This window comes from Ranitomeya imitator, chromosome 3 (genome assembly GCF_032444005.1).
Source record: "Ranitomeya imitator isolate aRanImi1 chromosome 3, aRanImi1.pri, whole genome shotgun sequence".
Lineage (NCBI taxonomy): Eukaryota > Metazoa > Chordata > Amphibia > Anura > Dendrobatidae > Ranitomeya > Ranitomeya imitator.
The window spans coordinates 757,961,165-757,974,914 of record NC_091284.1 but is presented as its reverse complement, the minus strand read 5'-3'; the positions used below and the strand labels follow the sequence as shown (position 1 = coordinate 757,974,914).

The following is a 13,750-nucleotide window of genomic DNA, read 5'->3' as shown; positions in this document are numbered from 1 at the left end:
TACCAGCATTTATACAGTTTACCCCAAAAATTAACAGAGAAAGTTGAAGATTTAGGCTATGTTCCCACCTTCGTTAGGTAATATCACTTGTCTATTCCATTCTAGAAACAGATATTTGATATATTCAAAATAGATCCACTGATGTAAACTGAAGCAGAAGGGCCTTATGGATAAATGGTGGTTGTGGGACAATCCCTTTTAGTATTATGGGATCTTTCTGGCTTACGTTGTTATGTTTTAGAAAGGGAAAAAAGACATTATGCATTTTTTAACACTTTTCCTTCTGTGCTAAAAACTATACAGGGACTTTTACAATTTGTTAATTCAAAAAGCGGTAACCAAAAAAAATAGTAAGCTGCATGTCTCTTAGATTTGGTGTATCCTGGGAAGTCTGTAGCCAGGACATCTACAGTAACGAGAAGTCATTGGGCAAAGGACCATAATGCTTACATTTTTTTATTTTATTTGTGTTCTCTGCGTGAACTTTCTTTTCCATTGGCACTCCGCAATCGATCAGTCAGTCATATGTAAATTAATCCGTTTTTGATGGATGTAAAAAACGAAGATTGGTTTTTCATCCATTTTTGACGGATCCCCATGGACTTGGCAGACTATATCTGATCTGCATTGAACATACACTGAGTTTAAGAATTTGTTTCGTTAAAACAAAAATGGATGTGTAAATGCTTTTATTAAACTCTTGGACAGTACACGGGTGAAACAAACAGAGATGTGCATGCCGCCATAGATATTACTCGTTTCTACACTGGTACCACGCTAAGTGGTTTGGATCTGTGGTCTATGGTGGAGCGATTTTTGGGATATTTTTCACATAAGTGAGACAAAATGGTCTCATACTAGGACTAGAAAAATTACAGAATTCCAAGGAAAATACTAAGAAATATGAGTGTAGCCAGAAATTGTAGAACATTTTCAGATGGGAAATACGCTCTACAGTGACTATTGGATATTTTGCAGAATACATAAACTTTGGATCTCGTAATTTGTTGGCTTCTCTTCTCATTACGTTGTACGAGACCTTTTGGGATTCCGAGTTTTATGTAGCGCAGGAAATGATGTATTTCTCCTAACCTCAGCTTTTCTTTGTTCTTTTGCAGCAATTGGAACTCTGTCAACGATTGTATAAGCTTCACTTCCAGCTGCTACTGCTTTTTCAGTCTTATTGTAAACTAATTGGACAAGTCCATGAAGTCAGCTCCATGCCCGAGGTATGTCCGTGCATTCAATGCATATAAAAGCTAAAATCTCACATATTTTGGATTTTCTGTCAATTTTTTTCTTATCCTGATGCTGTCCTGGAGAGTTGTTTTTTTTTTTTTTTTTCCTGTCGTAGGGTTTCAACCGTTTTAGAAGCAGTTTCTGCTTGAAAAAAAAAACCCTGTGTGAACGTAGGGCTTGTGCAAACGTTAATTTTGCAAGCACGAAAAAACTCAATTAATTAATTTTTTAAATCTCTTTCACGTGATGATTTCTTTTTCTTTTATATTTTACCCATCAATGAATTTTTGTATTTATTAATTTGCGTCTGCAGCATGTTAATGCGTTTTCCTTTTTTTGTAGCATAAAAAAGTGTAAGTAAAAATGCGACAAAAATGCATTAAAGAAGTGCTTATTGTATGCTATGTTTTTCCTGCCAAGTGACGTGTCCTTGGTGCACAGAAATCCAGTGTGTGAACATACCCTTAAAGTTGCACAATAGCTGGAGTGCCGCAGGATGCCAATTCCTGTTGTAGGGGATTATGTTCATGTCTTGACGTTGGATCAGAAATGACAGAAAAACGACTTGGCACTTCCAAACTAGTGTGAATAGGTGCATACCAGGAGCAGCTACCTCCATATACAATATCCAAAAAAAGTTGCACTCTGTGTTCACATTTGGACAGGGAGGTCAGGGACCCATCAGATTAATGAGACCACCTTGACGATGGTTGATGGGCTCACACTATTTGGCCAAATTCTGTGCAAAGCATCTCTCAAACATTTTTCCTTATGTTCAAAAGCCATTTTGCTATTCATATTTCATGTATTTCATATTAGACATGCTTTGGCACTCGAGTGCAACCTTTTTTTTATATATTGACGTTTGATCAGTTATTTATGCTATTCATTTTTTAGATAATGCTACAAAACATCTATTCATTTATAGATGATTAAGTTGTTCATATGGTATCTATGTATCTTGGCTCTTTTATTAGTCCACAGACAAGTACCAACAATTCCTGAAATCAGGGACCAAATTGGGACACAGAATATTTTAGGATTTTTGAGTAGTACCTGAGTATTTTACCTTAACTGTTGTTTATATAACATTTTAAAGCCATGTTATGGGCTCTCATGATTGAGGATGGTGACTTGACATAAACACAGTGACAAGAGAGTCATTAAAGGGAGACTTATACTAATATTGTATTGATGATCAATGAATAACTGATTGTCAGGGTGCAGGTTGTCAGACCCCCATCAATCAGCTGTCATCAGCTCCAGCAGTGGTTGGATATAAACAGTGTAAAAACAGCACAGCTGTGTAGTTGCTGCTGCTGGGTACTGCAGATCACCTTCTATTTCTCCTTTGGGAGCCTATCTGCAACATCTGGCAGAGACGTTTTTGACTTGTGAGCAATGTCCCACACACCGGAATTGTTGACGTGGAGATTATGTAATATATATTATAAAAATAGTGATTTCCTCCTTTAGTTGCTTAACATGTCCAGAGAACTGAATAAGAACTTGTAGCACAGCTGAGATCAGTATGTAGTAGTTGCTGCTGCTGGGTACTGCAGATCACCTATTTTTTCATTAGCAGCTAATCTGCAACAGCTGGCAGAGTCTTTTAGACTCGTGATCAATGTCCCACACACTGGAATTGTTGAAGTGGAAATTATTTAATCTAGAGATATTATAAAATTAGTTATTTTCTTCTTGTCGTTGCTTTTTTCTTTAGTTACTTAACATGTCAAGAGAACTGAATGAACTGAAGAAGAACTTAAAGGAGGCAAGTTTATACATTGCCGCAGAGTCACTGCATATAGATTCTGCACCATACGAGCCAACGTTCAGTTCCACAGAGTTCGCCATACAGTCCATGCTGGAGTGTTTAAAGACCAACGAGCTAGGGAAGGCGATACGTCAGATCCGCAATTGCAGGTATGTCTGCGTAACCTCCATGCAAAATCAAGAGTTTGTTGGGATCAGTTTAAAAATGGATTTGTCATATCGGTCATGGATCGGTTAGGAATAGAAGCTATAATGCTAATGTGACCGGAGCCTAAATGGTGAAAAGAATTTATAGAGCAAAATGTTCTAAATTGATTTTTTATAATGAATTTCCTAACTACCGTAGTTAAAAGGGAGCATTGACCTGAAGATTTTAGGATTCCCCTCTCTAAATGCATTCTTAGGTACCAATTAATTTTTACATTTGCTTATGTTTTTGTCGAGCTTTTCATATTTTATGCCTTCCATTTGCACTTTTTTTTAGTCACTTTTTCATGCGTTTGTCGTTTTTCTTTAGTTGGTCACTCTGGGCAGGGTTTAGGGTTTCCAGATGTTTTGGGCCAATTTATTACTTGTGACTTAAATCGCAAATTTTATCACAAATGTATTCTGGTTTCCCACCCTTGGAGTGATTTTTATTATTTTTTTTTTTTGGTACACCTGACATTTTAGCTAAAATTTTTCAACATTTTTATCGTAACGTACTACAAAGTTGCAAAGAAAAATGCACCATTTTGAAGAATTTGGTGCAAAAAAATGTCAACGGATACGGAGACACAAAAAGAAAAGTGACTTACAAAAAAAAAATTGGAAAAAAATGAAGAATTGGACCCTTTGTTTTGATATAGACTACGGTAAATGTTGGAGATTCTGAGTAGATTATATTTATGTATAAGCAGAGGGCCATCTAAACTCCACAGCATTTTTTCCGAATGGACAAAGCTTGGAGGTTGTCTCATCAGATTAATCCCTCGTCTTATGGCCAAGTAAGTGAGGCCATCTCGGGACCTTACCTCTAACCATAAAAGTGGAGATGGGTAAGATGCAACTGTTCTCATTCTGGAGTTCTGGGTCAACTATGTAACACATTCATTTTGATAATGATTTGAAAATGATCAGGTAATGATCATGGTAAATTCCACCACCAAAAACCATTAATTGCTGTGCGTCAATTGCTTTAAACATAGAGTAACCAAAGTCTAAAAAGTCTAAAACCTAAGTAACTTAAATTATTATTTCATAAATCAATACTAAACCTGAAAATGACAGCTTTATCCTGCTGGATTGATCTTTCACTCCCCATTCATGAGTAGAATCACATTACTGAGATAGGAGATGGCAGTTGGTGCTTTTAAAATTCTATGGAGGAGGGAGGAGCTATAGAAAGCCATAGATGTTCTACTGAAACAACAGTTACAGTTCTCAATAGAACTTTATGAGAACCAACTGTCATCTATTTCAGTTATGGGAATATCTGTGTTCGCAGCAGCAGAAAGAAGCGGATTTCACCATGGAATTAATGGTGCTATATAAATAAATAATAAATAAATACATTTCTCTCAACATATATAGTTTTTATTAATTTTCACATGTGCTATTGATTTATGAAAAACAAAATTAAAATTTTGGTTGTTCTTTAAGACCACCACTTATTGGGAGAACACGTGTCCCCTGAATTCCTCTTCCTCCAGGTGATATTCTTACCCAGGCAGAGAATTGATGGAGAGCTGCCCACTTGGCTTTCTCTGTTTCAGTTTCGGAAATAGCCAGTACTCCCGTGTAGCACTGGGAACATCTCACTGACTCATAACCTGTAAGTGGCCTTGTCGTCCTATGTTATGTCTTTGAATAATGAAGCACCTTTTGTGTTTTCAGGAAACTGTGGCCTAATGACATATTTGGTAGCAGCGCCGACGATGAAGTGCAAACACTACTGAACATTTACTTCCGACACCAGACACTTGGGCAGACCGGCACTTATGCCCTCGTAGGCTCCAATCAAAACTTAACAGATATCTGCACCAAGCTCATGGACCTCAACATGGAGATTCGAGATATGATTCGCCGAGCTCAGAACTACCGTGTCGTCTCAACTTACCTCCCCGACTCCAACGTTTCCGGCACTAGTCTCTGACAAGAAGCCAGCGCCTGTCTTCTCTCCTCAACTGGAGGTGCTGCCCTGTTGGACTGAGGTCGCTCAGTATCTACTCCATATTGGGAAGACTCTGTCACACTGTTACCATTCCTGCTAACCTTAGGCCAGTCTATCAAGCAAAGCGGACAGATGATGGCGTCTGCATCAATACCGTATAAGGATAGCGGTGTCAACAGCCCGGGGGTGGATCTTTTACCTCCAGCCATTCGGAAGCGCTGTTATGCTTTATCTCACTACTAAAGAAGTGACTTCCATTGTGTACCAAAGCCTATTATACTGAATCATACTTCCTTTCTATAAACCTTAGGATGGCAAAAGTGCAATGTTTCACAGAATAATATATATATAAATATATATAGTCTATTTTTTGTTGCTCTTACTATACTTTTCAAATACTTTTTAATTTGTCAATGAACAGTCAACAGGCAGAATGAGGCTGGCCGTAGAGGAATACTGATGACTGGTCAATAGCTGAGAGCCTGTAGATATGGAGGCGGATTGAGAGCAGACTACAATTATGTTGTACACTGTAATTTGGAGGATTACTGTATTTCACGCTGCTATGACAGACATTTCCTAGAATCGCTAGGCTGCTGCGACAAATGTACTTGATCATAGTCGAGAACTGTTTCAGATCACCCCCATTGATTTAGGCCATTTTAACTTTTTGAGCATTTTGGCTGCCTTTTATTAAACAGATGTGCTTTTTTCCCCCCTAACTATTTATACAATGAAAAAGAAGGCTGATATGACTTATCTACCATATTGAAAGTGGAAGTTTGAAGAACGACGATATGTTTTTCATCTGTCACGCATGCATTTTCCTCTTTTATTTAATGTATATTTGGACGATAATTTGTTGCAATGAAGAGTTCTTGTTTGTTTTTTGATTTTTTCTTTTTTTTTATTGGAATTATTATTTTTTTCATTTATGATATGCATATTATATTAATATATATATTGGTATATATGTATGACATTTTCCTTCTTGGAATTTCTGCTGTCGAGTGTGAATTGAATTGCATGAAATTCTTTTGCACATTTTGAATCATTTCCATTCACGCCTAATCTATGTAACTTATTCACCCTGTACATAATTCTGACAGTTTTGTGAAGTAATCAAGATTATTTTTGTCAAGTACATTCACTGAAATATATGATAAAGTTGTTCAGTCACTAAACCATTGCGGAAGTAATTTAATGACCTTTCAAAGAACAATTGCCATTTTCCCCAACTGCTCCACATACAGGAATATCTGTCCAAAACAAAAGGCCCGGCCATTGAAATTGGATGAAGAGAAGGATCTGACCATTGCAAAGTCATCTGGTGGAGAAGTCAGGAGGCTCCCATACATATTACAATATTGGCCAATATTGGTGGGTTTGGACAACCTTAGTGTAATGTGTTTTGGGACCAAGGTTAAGAAGTTCTTTCGTCCTACCTATTGGTAGTAATAATCATATAAATCAATATCAAGCTTTTAAAGAGCTATCACTCGTGACATGGGATATAGCCAACTAGTGTTTCACTCTGTACTGATGAAGGGCAAGAAGCCTGAAACAGCTGTTGACAGGTGGAGACACTGGTTTGACTGGTTTTGACTACCCCAAGTCATGTAGAAAGGCTCTTCAAAGCATCGATACTTGACTTAATAAGAAACATTAAAGGGGTTATCTAGGACTTTTATTATTTTTGCATATGAGGCTAAGAATTCACAGGCTGGTAGTTGCTAACTGTTCTGCCTGGCGCCCATCTTTGATGATCACGAACCACTCCTACTTGCGTTTCTCTGGTTTCCACTGACATCACGTCAACAGAGCAGCATCTTCTTTTCCACTGTGCTCTGTTAATGGGGCATCTCTGCCAATGTTATACTGATTGACTGTCGGCTCACTTCTGACTATCTGAAGTAGCGCCGATGGTGCCACCATGGTCTTAACAAAATTTAACTGTAATTATAATTTTTCTTAAATGCCCATGCACAATAATTGAGATTCAGCGGACGCTGGCACGAACGATCTAATGTCATGACTGCGCTGATAATAGATTTTGTGGGATGGTACCTCAGTGTGATATGCTGCTGCTGTTGACAGAGGTGTCTGGGACCCTCTTATTTTACTCTCAATTGAAAACATGTGAATTGGAATGAAATTATGTGCCGCCGGTAGATCAAAGATGAAAGTGGTGTCCAGATATGCGGCTCATTAATCAATGCGTTTCATAGTTACAATCGTCTTCATCAGGACACACAGTGTGCCAATTGAAACCACATGCACACTTGGCTATGCTGTGTGCGCATATATATGGGGTTGTTTGGAAGAATATCTGCTGACCCAACACACCTTTGGCTGACCACTATTTACAGTGAATGGACATTGGTAGGTAAAGTGCAGGACGTTTACAGGTAAGGTGATATCCAGGAGTGGGTTGAGAACACAGGAGATGAAGAAATGTCTCCATTATACTTCAATGCTAGTTTGTTTCCCTGGTTTTTATTTACAGAAGAGAGTCAGGAGGGCTCCTTAAAGGGAACCTGTCACCCCGAAAATCGCGGGTGAGGTAAGCCCCCGATGATACCTGAAAGAGGAGAAAAAGACGTTAGATTATACTTACCCAGGGGCGGTCCTGCTGCTGGTCAGGTCGGATGGGCGTCTCTGGTCCGCTGCGGCGCCTCCTATCTTCTTTCCATGACGTCCTCTTCTGATCTTCAGCCACGGCTCCGGCGCAGGCGTACTTTGTCTGCCCTGTTGAGGGCAGAGCAAAGTACTGCAGTGCGCAGGCACCGGGCCTCTCTGACCTTTCCGGCGCCTGGGTAAGTATAATCTAACGTCTTTTTCTCCTCTTTCAGGTAACATCGGGGGCTTATCTACAGCATTACAGAATGCTGTAGATAAGCCCCTGATGCCGGTGGGCTTACCTCACCCGCGATTTTCGGGGTGACAGGTTCCCTTTAAAGAAATGAGTTTCCCAGTCTCATCTGACAACCTTTCTCTTAAAACAACCTTCCACCATGGAGCTAAAAAGTGACTAGCGTTGGTACGAATTGATTTGCATGATCTTGTCTAGCGGCCACTTCCGTAATCTGCGGCTGATGGTCGGGAGTCTAGTGAACTGTCTCTTACCTGTCAGCAGGTAAGAGACAGCTGAACAACTAGCTGAAATCGGTAAGTTGTAAGAGTAGGAACAGTGTGAGCCCACTACTAGGGGATGGGAGAACTACAGTACCCAGATAGATTAGCGAAATTAGGATTATTTAGTCTAGAAAAAAGACGACTGAGGGGCGATCTAATAACCATGTATAAGTATATAAGGGGACAATACAAATATCTCGCTGAGGATCTGTTTATACCAAGGAAGGTGACGGGCACAAGGGGGCATTCTTTGCGTCTGGAGGAGAGAAGGTTTTTCCACCAACATAGAAGAGGATTCTTTACTGTTAGGGCAGTGAGAATCTGGAATTGCTTGCCTGAGGAGGTGGTGATGGCGAACTCAGTCGAGGGGTTCAAGAGAGGCCTGGATGTCTTCCTGGAGCAGAACAATATTGTATCATGCAATTATTAGGTTCTGTAGAAGGACGTAGATCTGGGGATTTATTATGATGGAATATAGGCTGAACTGGATGGACAAATGTCTTTTTTCGGCCTTACTAACTATGTTACTATGTTACTAGTCTGACTCCACTGAAGACCCTACAAGATTCCATATTCTGCAACACAACAGACTTCAAGAATACGTAAAGGCTGACACAGACTATGGCTTACAAAGTTCTTTGGGAGTTTAAAAAAAATTAAAAAAAATAAGATTAGATAGACAGGGTGGGCAGCTTCTCCTAATGCTAGAGATACCAGGAGTACTGAGGTAAGATCGGATAGACAGGGTGGACAGCAGTGCGAACAGCCTCTTCTAATGCTAGATATACCAGGAGTACTGAGGTAAGATCAGATAGGGTGGACAGCAGTGTGAGCAGCCTCTTCTAATGCTAGATATACCAGGAGTACTGAGGTAAGATCGGGTGGACAGCAGTGTGAGCAGCCTCTTCTAATGCTAGATTTACCAGGAGTACTGACGTAAGATCAGATAGACAGGGTGGACAGCAGTGTGAGCAGCCTCTTCTAATGCTAGATATACCAGGAGTACTGAGGTAAGATCGGGTGGACAGCAGTGTGAGCAGCCTCTTCTAATGCTAGATTTACCAGGAGTACTGACGTAAGATCAGATAGACAGGGTGGACAGCAGTGTGAGCAGCCTCTTCTAATGCTAGATATACCAGGAGTACTGAGGTAAGATCGGGTGGACAGCAGTGTGAGCAGCCTCGTCTAATGCTAGATATACCAGGAGTACTGAGATGAGATTGGATAGACAGGGTGGACAGCAGTGCGAGCAGCCTCTTCTAATGCTAGATATACCAGGAGTACTGAGGTAAGATCGGGTGGACAGCAGTGTGAGCAGCTTCTTCTAATACTAGATATGCCAGGAGTACTGAGGTAAGATCAGATAGACAGGGTGGACAGCAGTGTGAGCAGCCTCTTCTAATGCTAGATATACCAGGAGTACTGAGGTAAGATCAGATAGACAGGGTGGACAGCAGTGTGAGCAGCCTCTTCTAATGCTAGATATACCAGGAGTACTGAGGTAAGATCAGATAGACAGGGTGGACATCAGTGTGAGCAGCCTCTTCTAATGCTAGAGATGCCAGGAGTACTGAGGTAAGATCAGATAGACAGGGTGGACAGCAGTGTGAGCAGCCTCTTCTAATGCTAGATATACCAGGAGTACTGAGGTAAGATCGGGTGGACAGCAGTGTGAGCAGCCTCTTCTAATGCTAGATTTACCAGGAGTACTGACGTAAGATCAGACAGGGTGGACAGCAGTGTGAGCAGCCTCTTCTAATGCTAGATATACCAGGAGTACTGAGGTAAGATCGGGTGGACAGCAGTGTGAGCAGCCTCGTCTAATGCTAGATATACCAGGAGTACTGAGATGAGATTGGATAGACAGGGTGGACAGCAGTGCGAGCAGCCTCTTCTAATGCTAGATATACCAGGAGTACTGAGGTAAGATCGGGTGGACAGCAGTGTGAGCAGCTTCTTCTAATACTAGATATGCCAGGAGTACTGAGGTAAGATCAGATAGACAGGGTGGACAGCAGTGTGAGCAGCCTCTTCTAATGCTAGATATACCAGGAGTACTGAGGTAAGATCAGATAGACAGGGTGGACATCAGTGTGAGCAGCCTCTTCTAATGCTAGAGATGCCAGGAGTACTGAGGTAAGATCAGATAGACAGGGTGGACAGCAGTGTGAGCAGCCTCTTCTAATGCTAGATATACCAGGAGTACTGAGGTAAGATCAGATAGACAGGGTGGACAGCAGTGTGAGCAGCCTCTTCTAATGCTAGATATACCAGGAGTACTGAGGTAAGATCAGATAGACAGGGTGGACATCAGTGTGAGCAGCCTCTTCTAATGCTAGAGATGCCAGGAGTACTGAGGTAAGATCAGATAGACAGGGTGGACAGCAGTGTGAGCAGCCTCTTCTAATGCTAGATATACCAGGAGTACTGAGGTAAGATCGGGTGGACAGCAGTGTGAGCAGCCTCGTCTAATGCTAGATATACCAGGAGTACTGAGATGAGATTGGATAGACAGGGTGGACAGCAGTGCGAGCAGCCTCTTCTAATGCTAGAGATACCAGGAGTACTGAGGTAAGATCGGGTGGACAGCAGTGTGAGCAGCTTCTTCTAATACTAGATATGCCAGGAGTACTGAGGTAAGATCAGATAGACAGGGTGGACAGCAGTGTGAGCAGCCTCTTCTAATGCTAGATATACCAGGAGTACTGAGGTAAGATCAGATAGACAGGGTGGACAGCAGTGTGAGCAGCCTCTTCTAATGCTAGATATACCAGGAGTACTGAGGTAAGATCAGATAGACAGGGTGGACATCAGTGTGAGCAGCCTCTTCTAATGCTAGAGATGCCAGGAGTACTGAGGTAAGATCAGATAGACAGGGTGGACAGCAGTGTGAGCAGCCTCTTCTAATGCTAGATATACCAGGAGTACTGAGGTAAGATCAGATAGACAGGGTGGACAGCAGTGTGAGCAGCCTCTTCTAATGCTAGATATACCAGGAGTACTGAGGTAAGATCAGATAGACAGGGTGGACAGCAGTGTGAGCAGCCTCTTCTAATGCTAGATATACCAGGAGTACTGAGGTAAGATCAGATAGACAGGGTGGACATCAGTGTGAGCAGCCTCTTCTAATGCTAGAGATGCCAGGAGTACTGAGGTAAGATCAGATAGACAGGGTGGACAGCAGTGTGAGCAGCCTCTTCTAATGCTAGATATACCAGGAGTACTGAGGTAAGATCAGATAGACAGGGTGGACATCAGTGTGAGCAGCCTCTTCTAATGCTAGAGATGCCAGGAGTACTGAGGTAAGATTGCATGGACAGCAGTGTGAGCAGCCTCTTACCTCAGAAACCCAGCCCCAGATTATGAAAAATGGAGACTATGTATCTTGGAAAATTTACTTTTTTTTTCACCGCTTGAACATGGTAAAAAAAAATTAAATTGTAGAATTGCACATTTTTTGCATTTACCACACTGACTTTTTTTCCCTCAATGTTCAGTACACTATATGGTAAAACTAATGATGTTGTTCAAAAGTCCAACACGTCCCCAAAAAATTAAGCCCTCACATGGCCATATTAATGGAAGAATAAAAAAAAGTTATGGCTCTGGAAAGAAAGGGAGCAAAAAAAAAAAAAAACGAAAACTCAAAAAAATGGGAAAACCCAAGGTGGTGAAGGGGTTAATATAAATTAAGCTTCTTTATTAAATTTGCTGGAAAAAAATAGCAATTTTCAAACTGAAGTTTTATGCCCTTAAAACAGATATTCTTGATGGGTGGGATTAGTGACATGCTTCCGGCGCGATCACATTAAATGCCACGGTTAGAGTGACAGCGGCATTTAACAGGTTAACAGCCAAGGGTGGATCGTGATTCCACCCGCAGCTGTAAGGGGCACATGTCAGCTGTTCACAACCGCTGACATGTACCAGGAAAGATGTGGGCTCAGCGCCAGAGCCCACATCAAATGGAGGGACATGACATATAGCGCTTACCGAATAAGCTGCAGCAGGAACCTGGCTTCCAGGATTGATCAGCCATTTGGCTCCACAGCTGCATGTGTTGCAGCTGTGCGAGTCACAACAAGCAGGCTCTCCATGAATGTGTTGTAACTGTCACACAACCACGACACATGCAGCTGCCGAGCTGATCAACCGGAGCGCTCCAGGAAGCCGGGTTCCTTCTGCAACTTATTTGGTAAGCGCTATAGCTTGCCGCATAAGCCCTGACCTGAACAAATTAGCTCATCTCTACTCTCAAATAAAACATTGGAGAACTCAGCTGTGTTATCAGCCAGTGTAAACGAGCCCGAATTGTAATACTAGCCATATTGCAATGTTAGGCTGAGGACAACAGCAGTTCAATTATTACTTTTTTTTATATATATATATATATATATATATATATATATACACACATGTTTTATTGTGCTGTATAAAACCACTTCATTCCTTGGGTTAAAAGTAGCAAAATTTAAATGTGATTAACAAAAAAAAAAAGTATGCAACACCATGTTTTGAGATACTTCTGACACTATATGAGAGGGCTTGTTTATTTTGGTGGAAGAAGATTACATTTTTATTGGTACCATTAAGAAATATATATTCATGAGTTCTTATTTTTTACGGTTTGGTAAAAGGTAAAGGAACCTTGTTCTTCCAATCACATATCTGTTACAGAACGCTTGGATTACAACACCCGGCCTGACCAATGGGTCTCCTGAGCTTTATGAGTAGACATCACATGCTTTTTGCATCAGTTTTGAGACCTTAGGCTGCTGTAATCCAGGCTCATTTTCTAATACCCTTTTACTAATATATATATATATATTTTTATTATTTAAACCACATGACTCCTTCAATTGGCACTACATTGACTCTGGAACAGTTTCTCGGCGTTGCCCTTGTGTTGCAAAGTTATACCCCTCAGAAGCAAAGATGCAAGTTTCCATTCAACCGACTGGGCATATACCACAGAACTTCTGTGGGAATGGCAGGGTCTTTCTTGGTCATTGTCTGAGGAGAAAAAGATACCAACAGAGAAATTTCTGTGGCAGATGCCCAGGCGGTTGAAAAGAAAGCTATATATCATATAAAACAAAGTGCAAGCTTCCCGTGGCCATTACCTGGTGTGTGGTGTCCGCGCCGCGTTCCTCCGACACGCATTTTGTCTTCACATCAGGGGCGCCTAGCAGACGCTATGGGGGCTTACTTACACTGACCAAGGACGACTTGTCTGGTGCTGCTGAGTGTGACAGATTAATCTACATGGTTCAGACTGCACACTATACCACTCTGTCAGCGCCCTTTTGTAGGGTCTGATCTTGTCCAAGTGGCCTTCCTATTACCCCATAGTCTTTTCTGGTGTTCCTTGTTGGAACACATGCTGTACCACCTTGATCAGAAGGCGTCCCCCAGACACAGAAATGCATTCCACGCTGGAATGCACGC

The 13,750-nt window shown here is 41.3% G+C and overlaps 1 protein-coding gene across 5 annotated transcripts in view; it reads left to right on the top strand.

Annotated features, from left to right (window-relative positions):
* FRY (FRY microtubule binding protein) overlaps nt 1-6,351 on the top strand; it is a 422,350-nt gene extending 415,999 nt beyond the window's left edge. For all 5 annotated transcript variants that reach the window (XM_069759001.1, XM_069758996.1, XM_069758997.1 and 2 more), the window contains 3 exons: nt 1,119-1,229; nt 2,963-3,165; nt 4,891-6,351. In XM_069759001.1, coding sequence (XP_069615102.1) covers nt 1,119-1,229; nt 2,963-3,165; nt 4,891-5,149 — 573 coding nt within the window. In that variant the 3' untranslated portion in view covers nt 5,150-6,351. The remainder of the gene's footprint in view (nt 1-1,118; nt 1,230-2,962; nt 3,166-4,890) is intronic.
* The last annotated feature ends 7,399 nt before the right edge of the window (nt 6,352-13,750 follow it).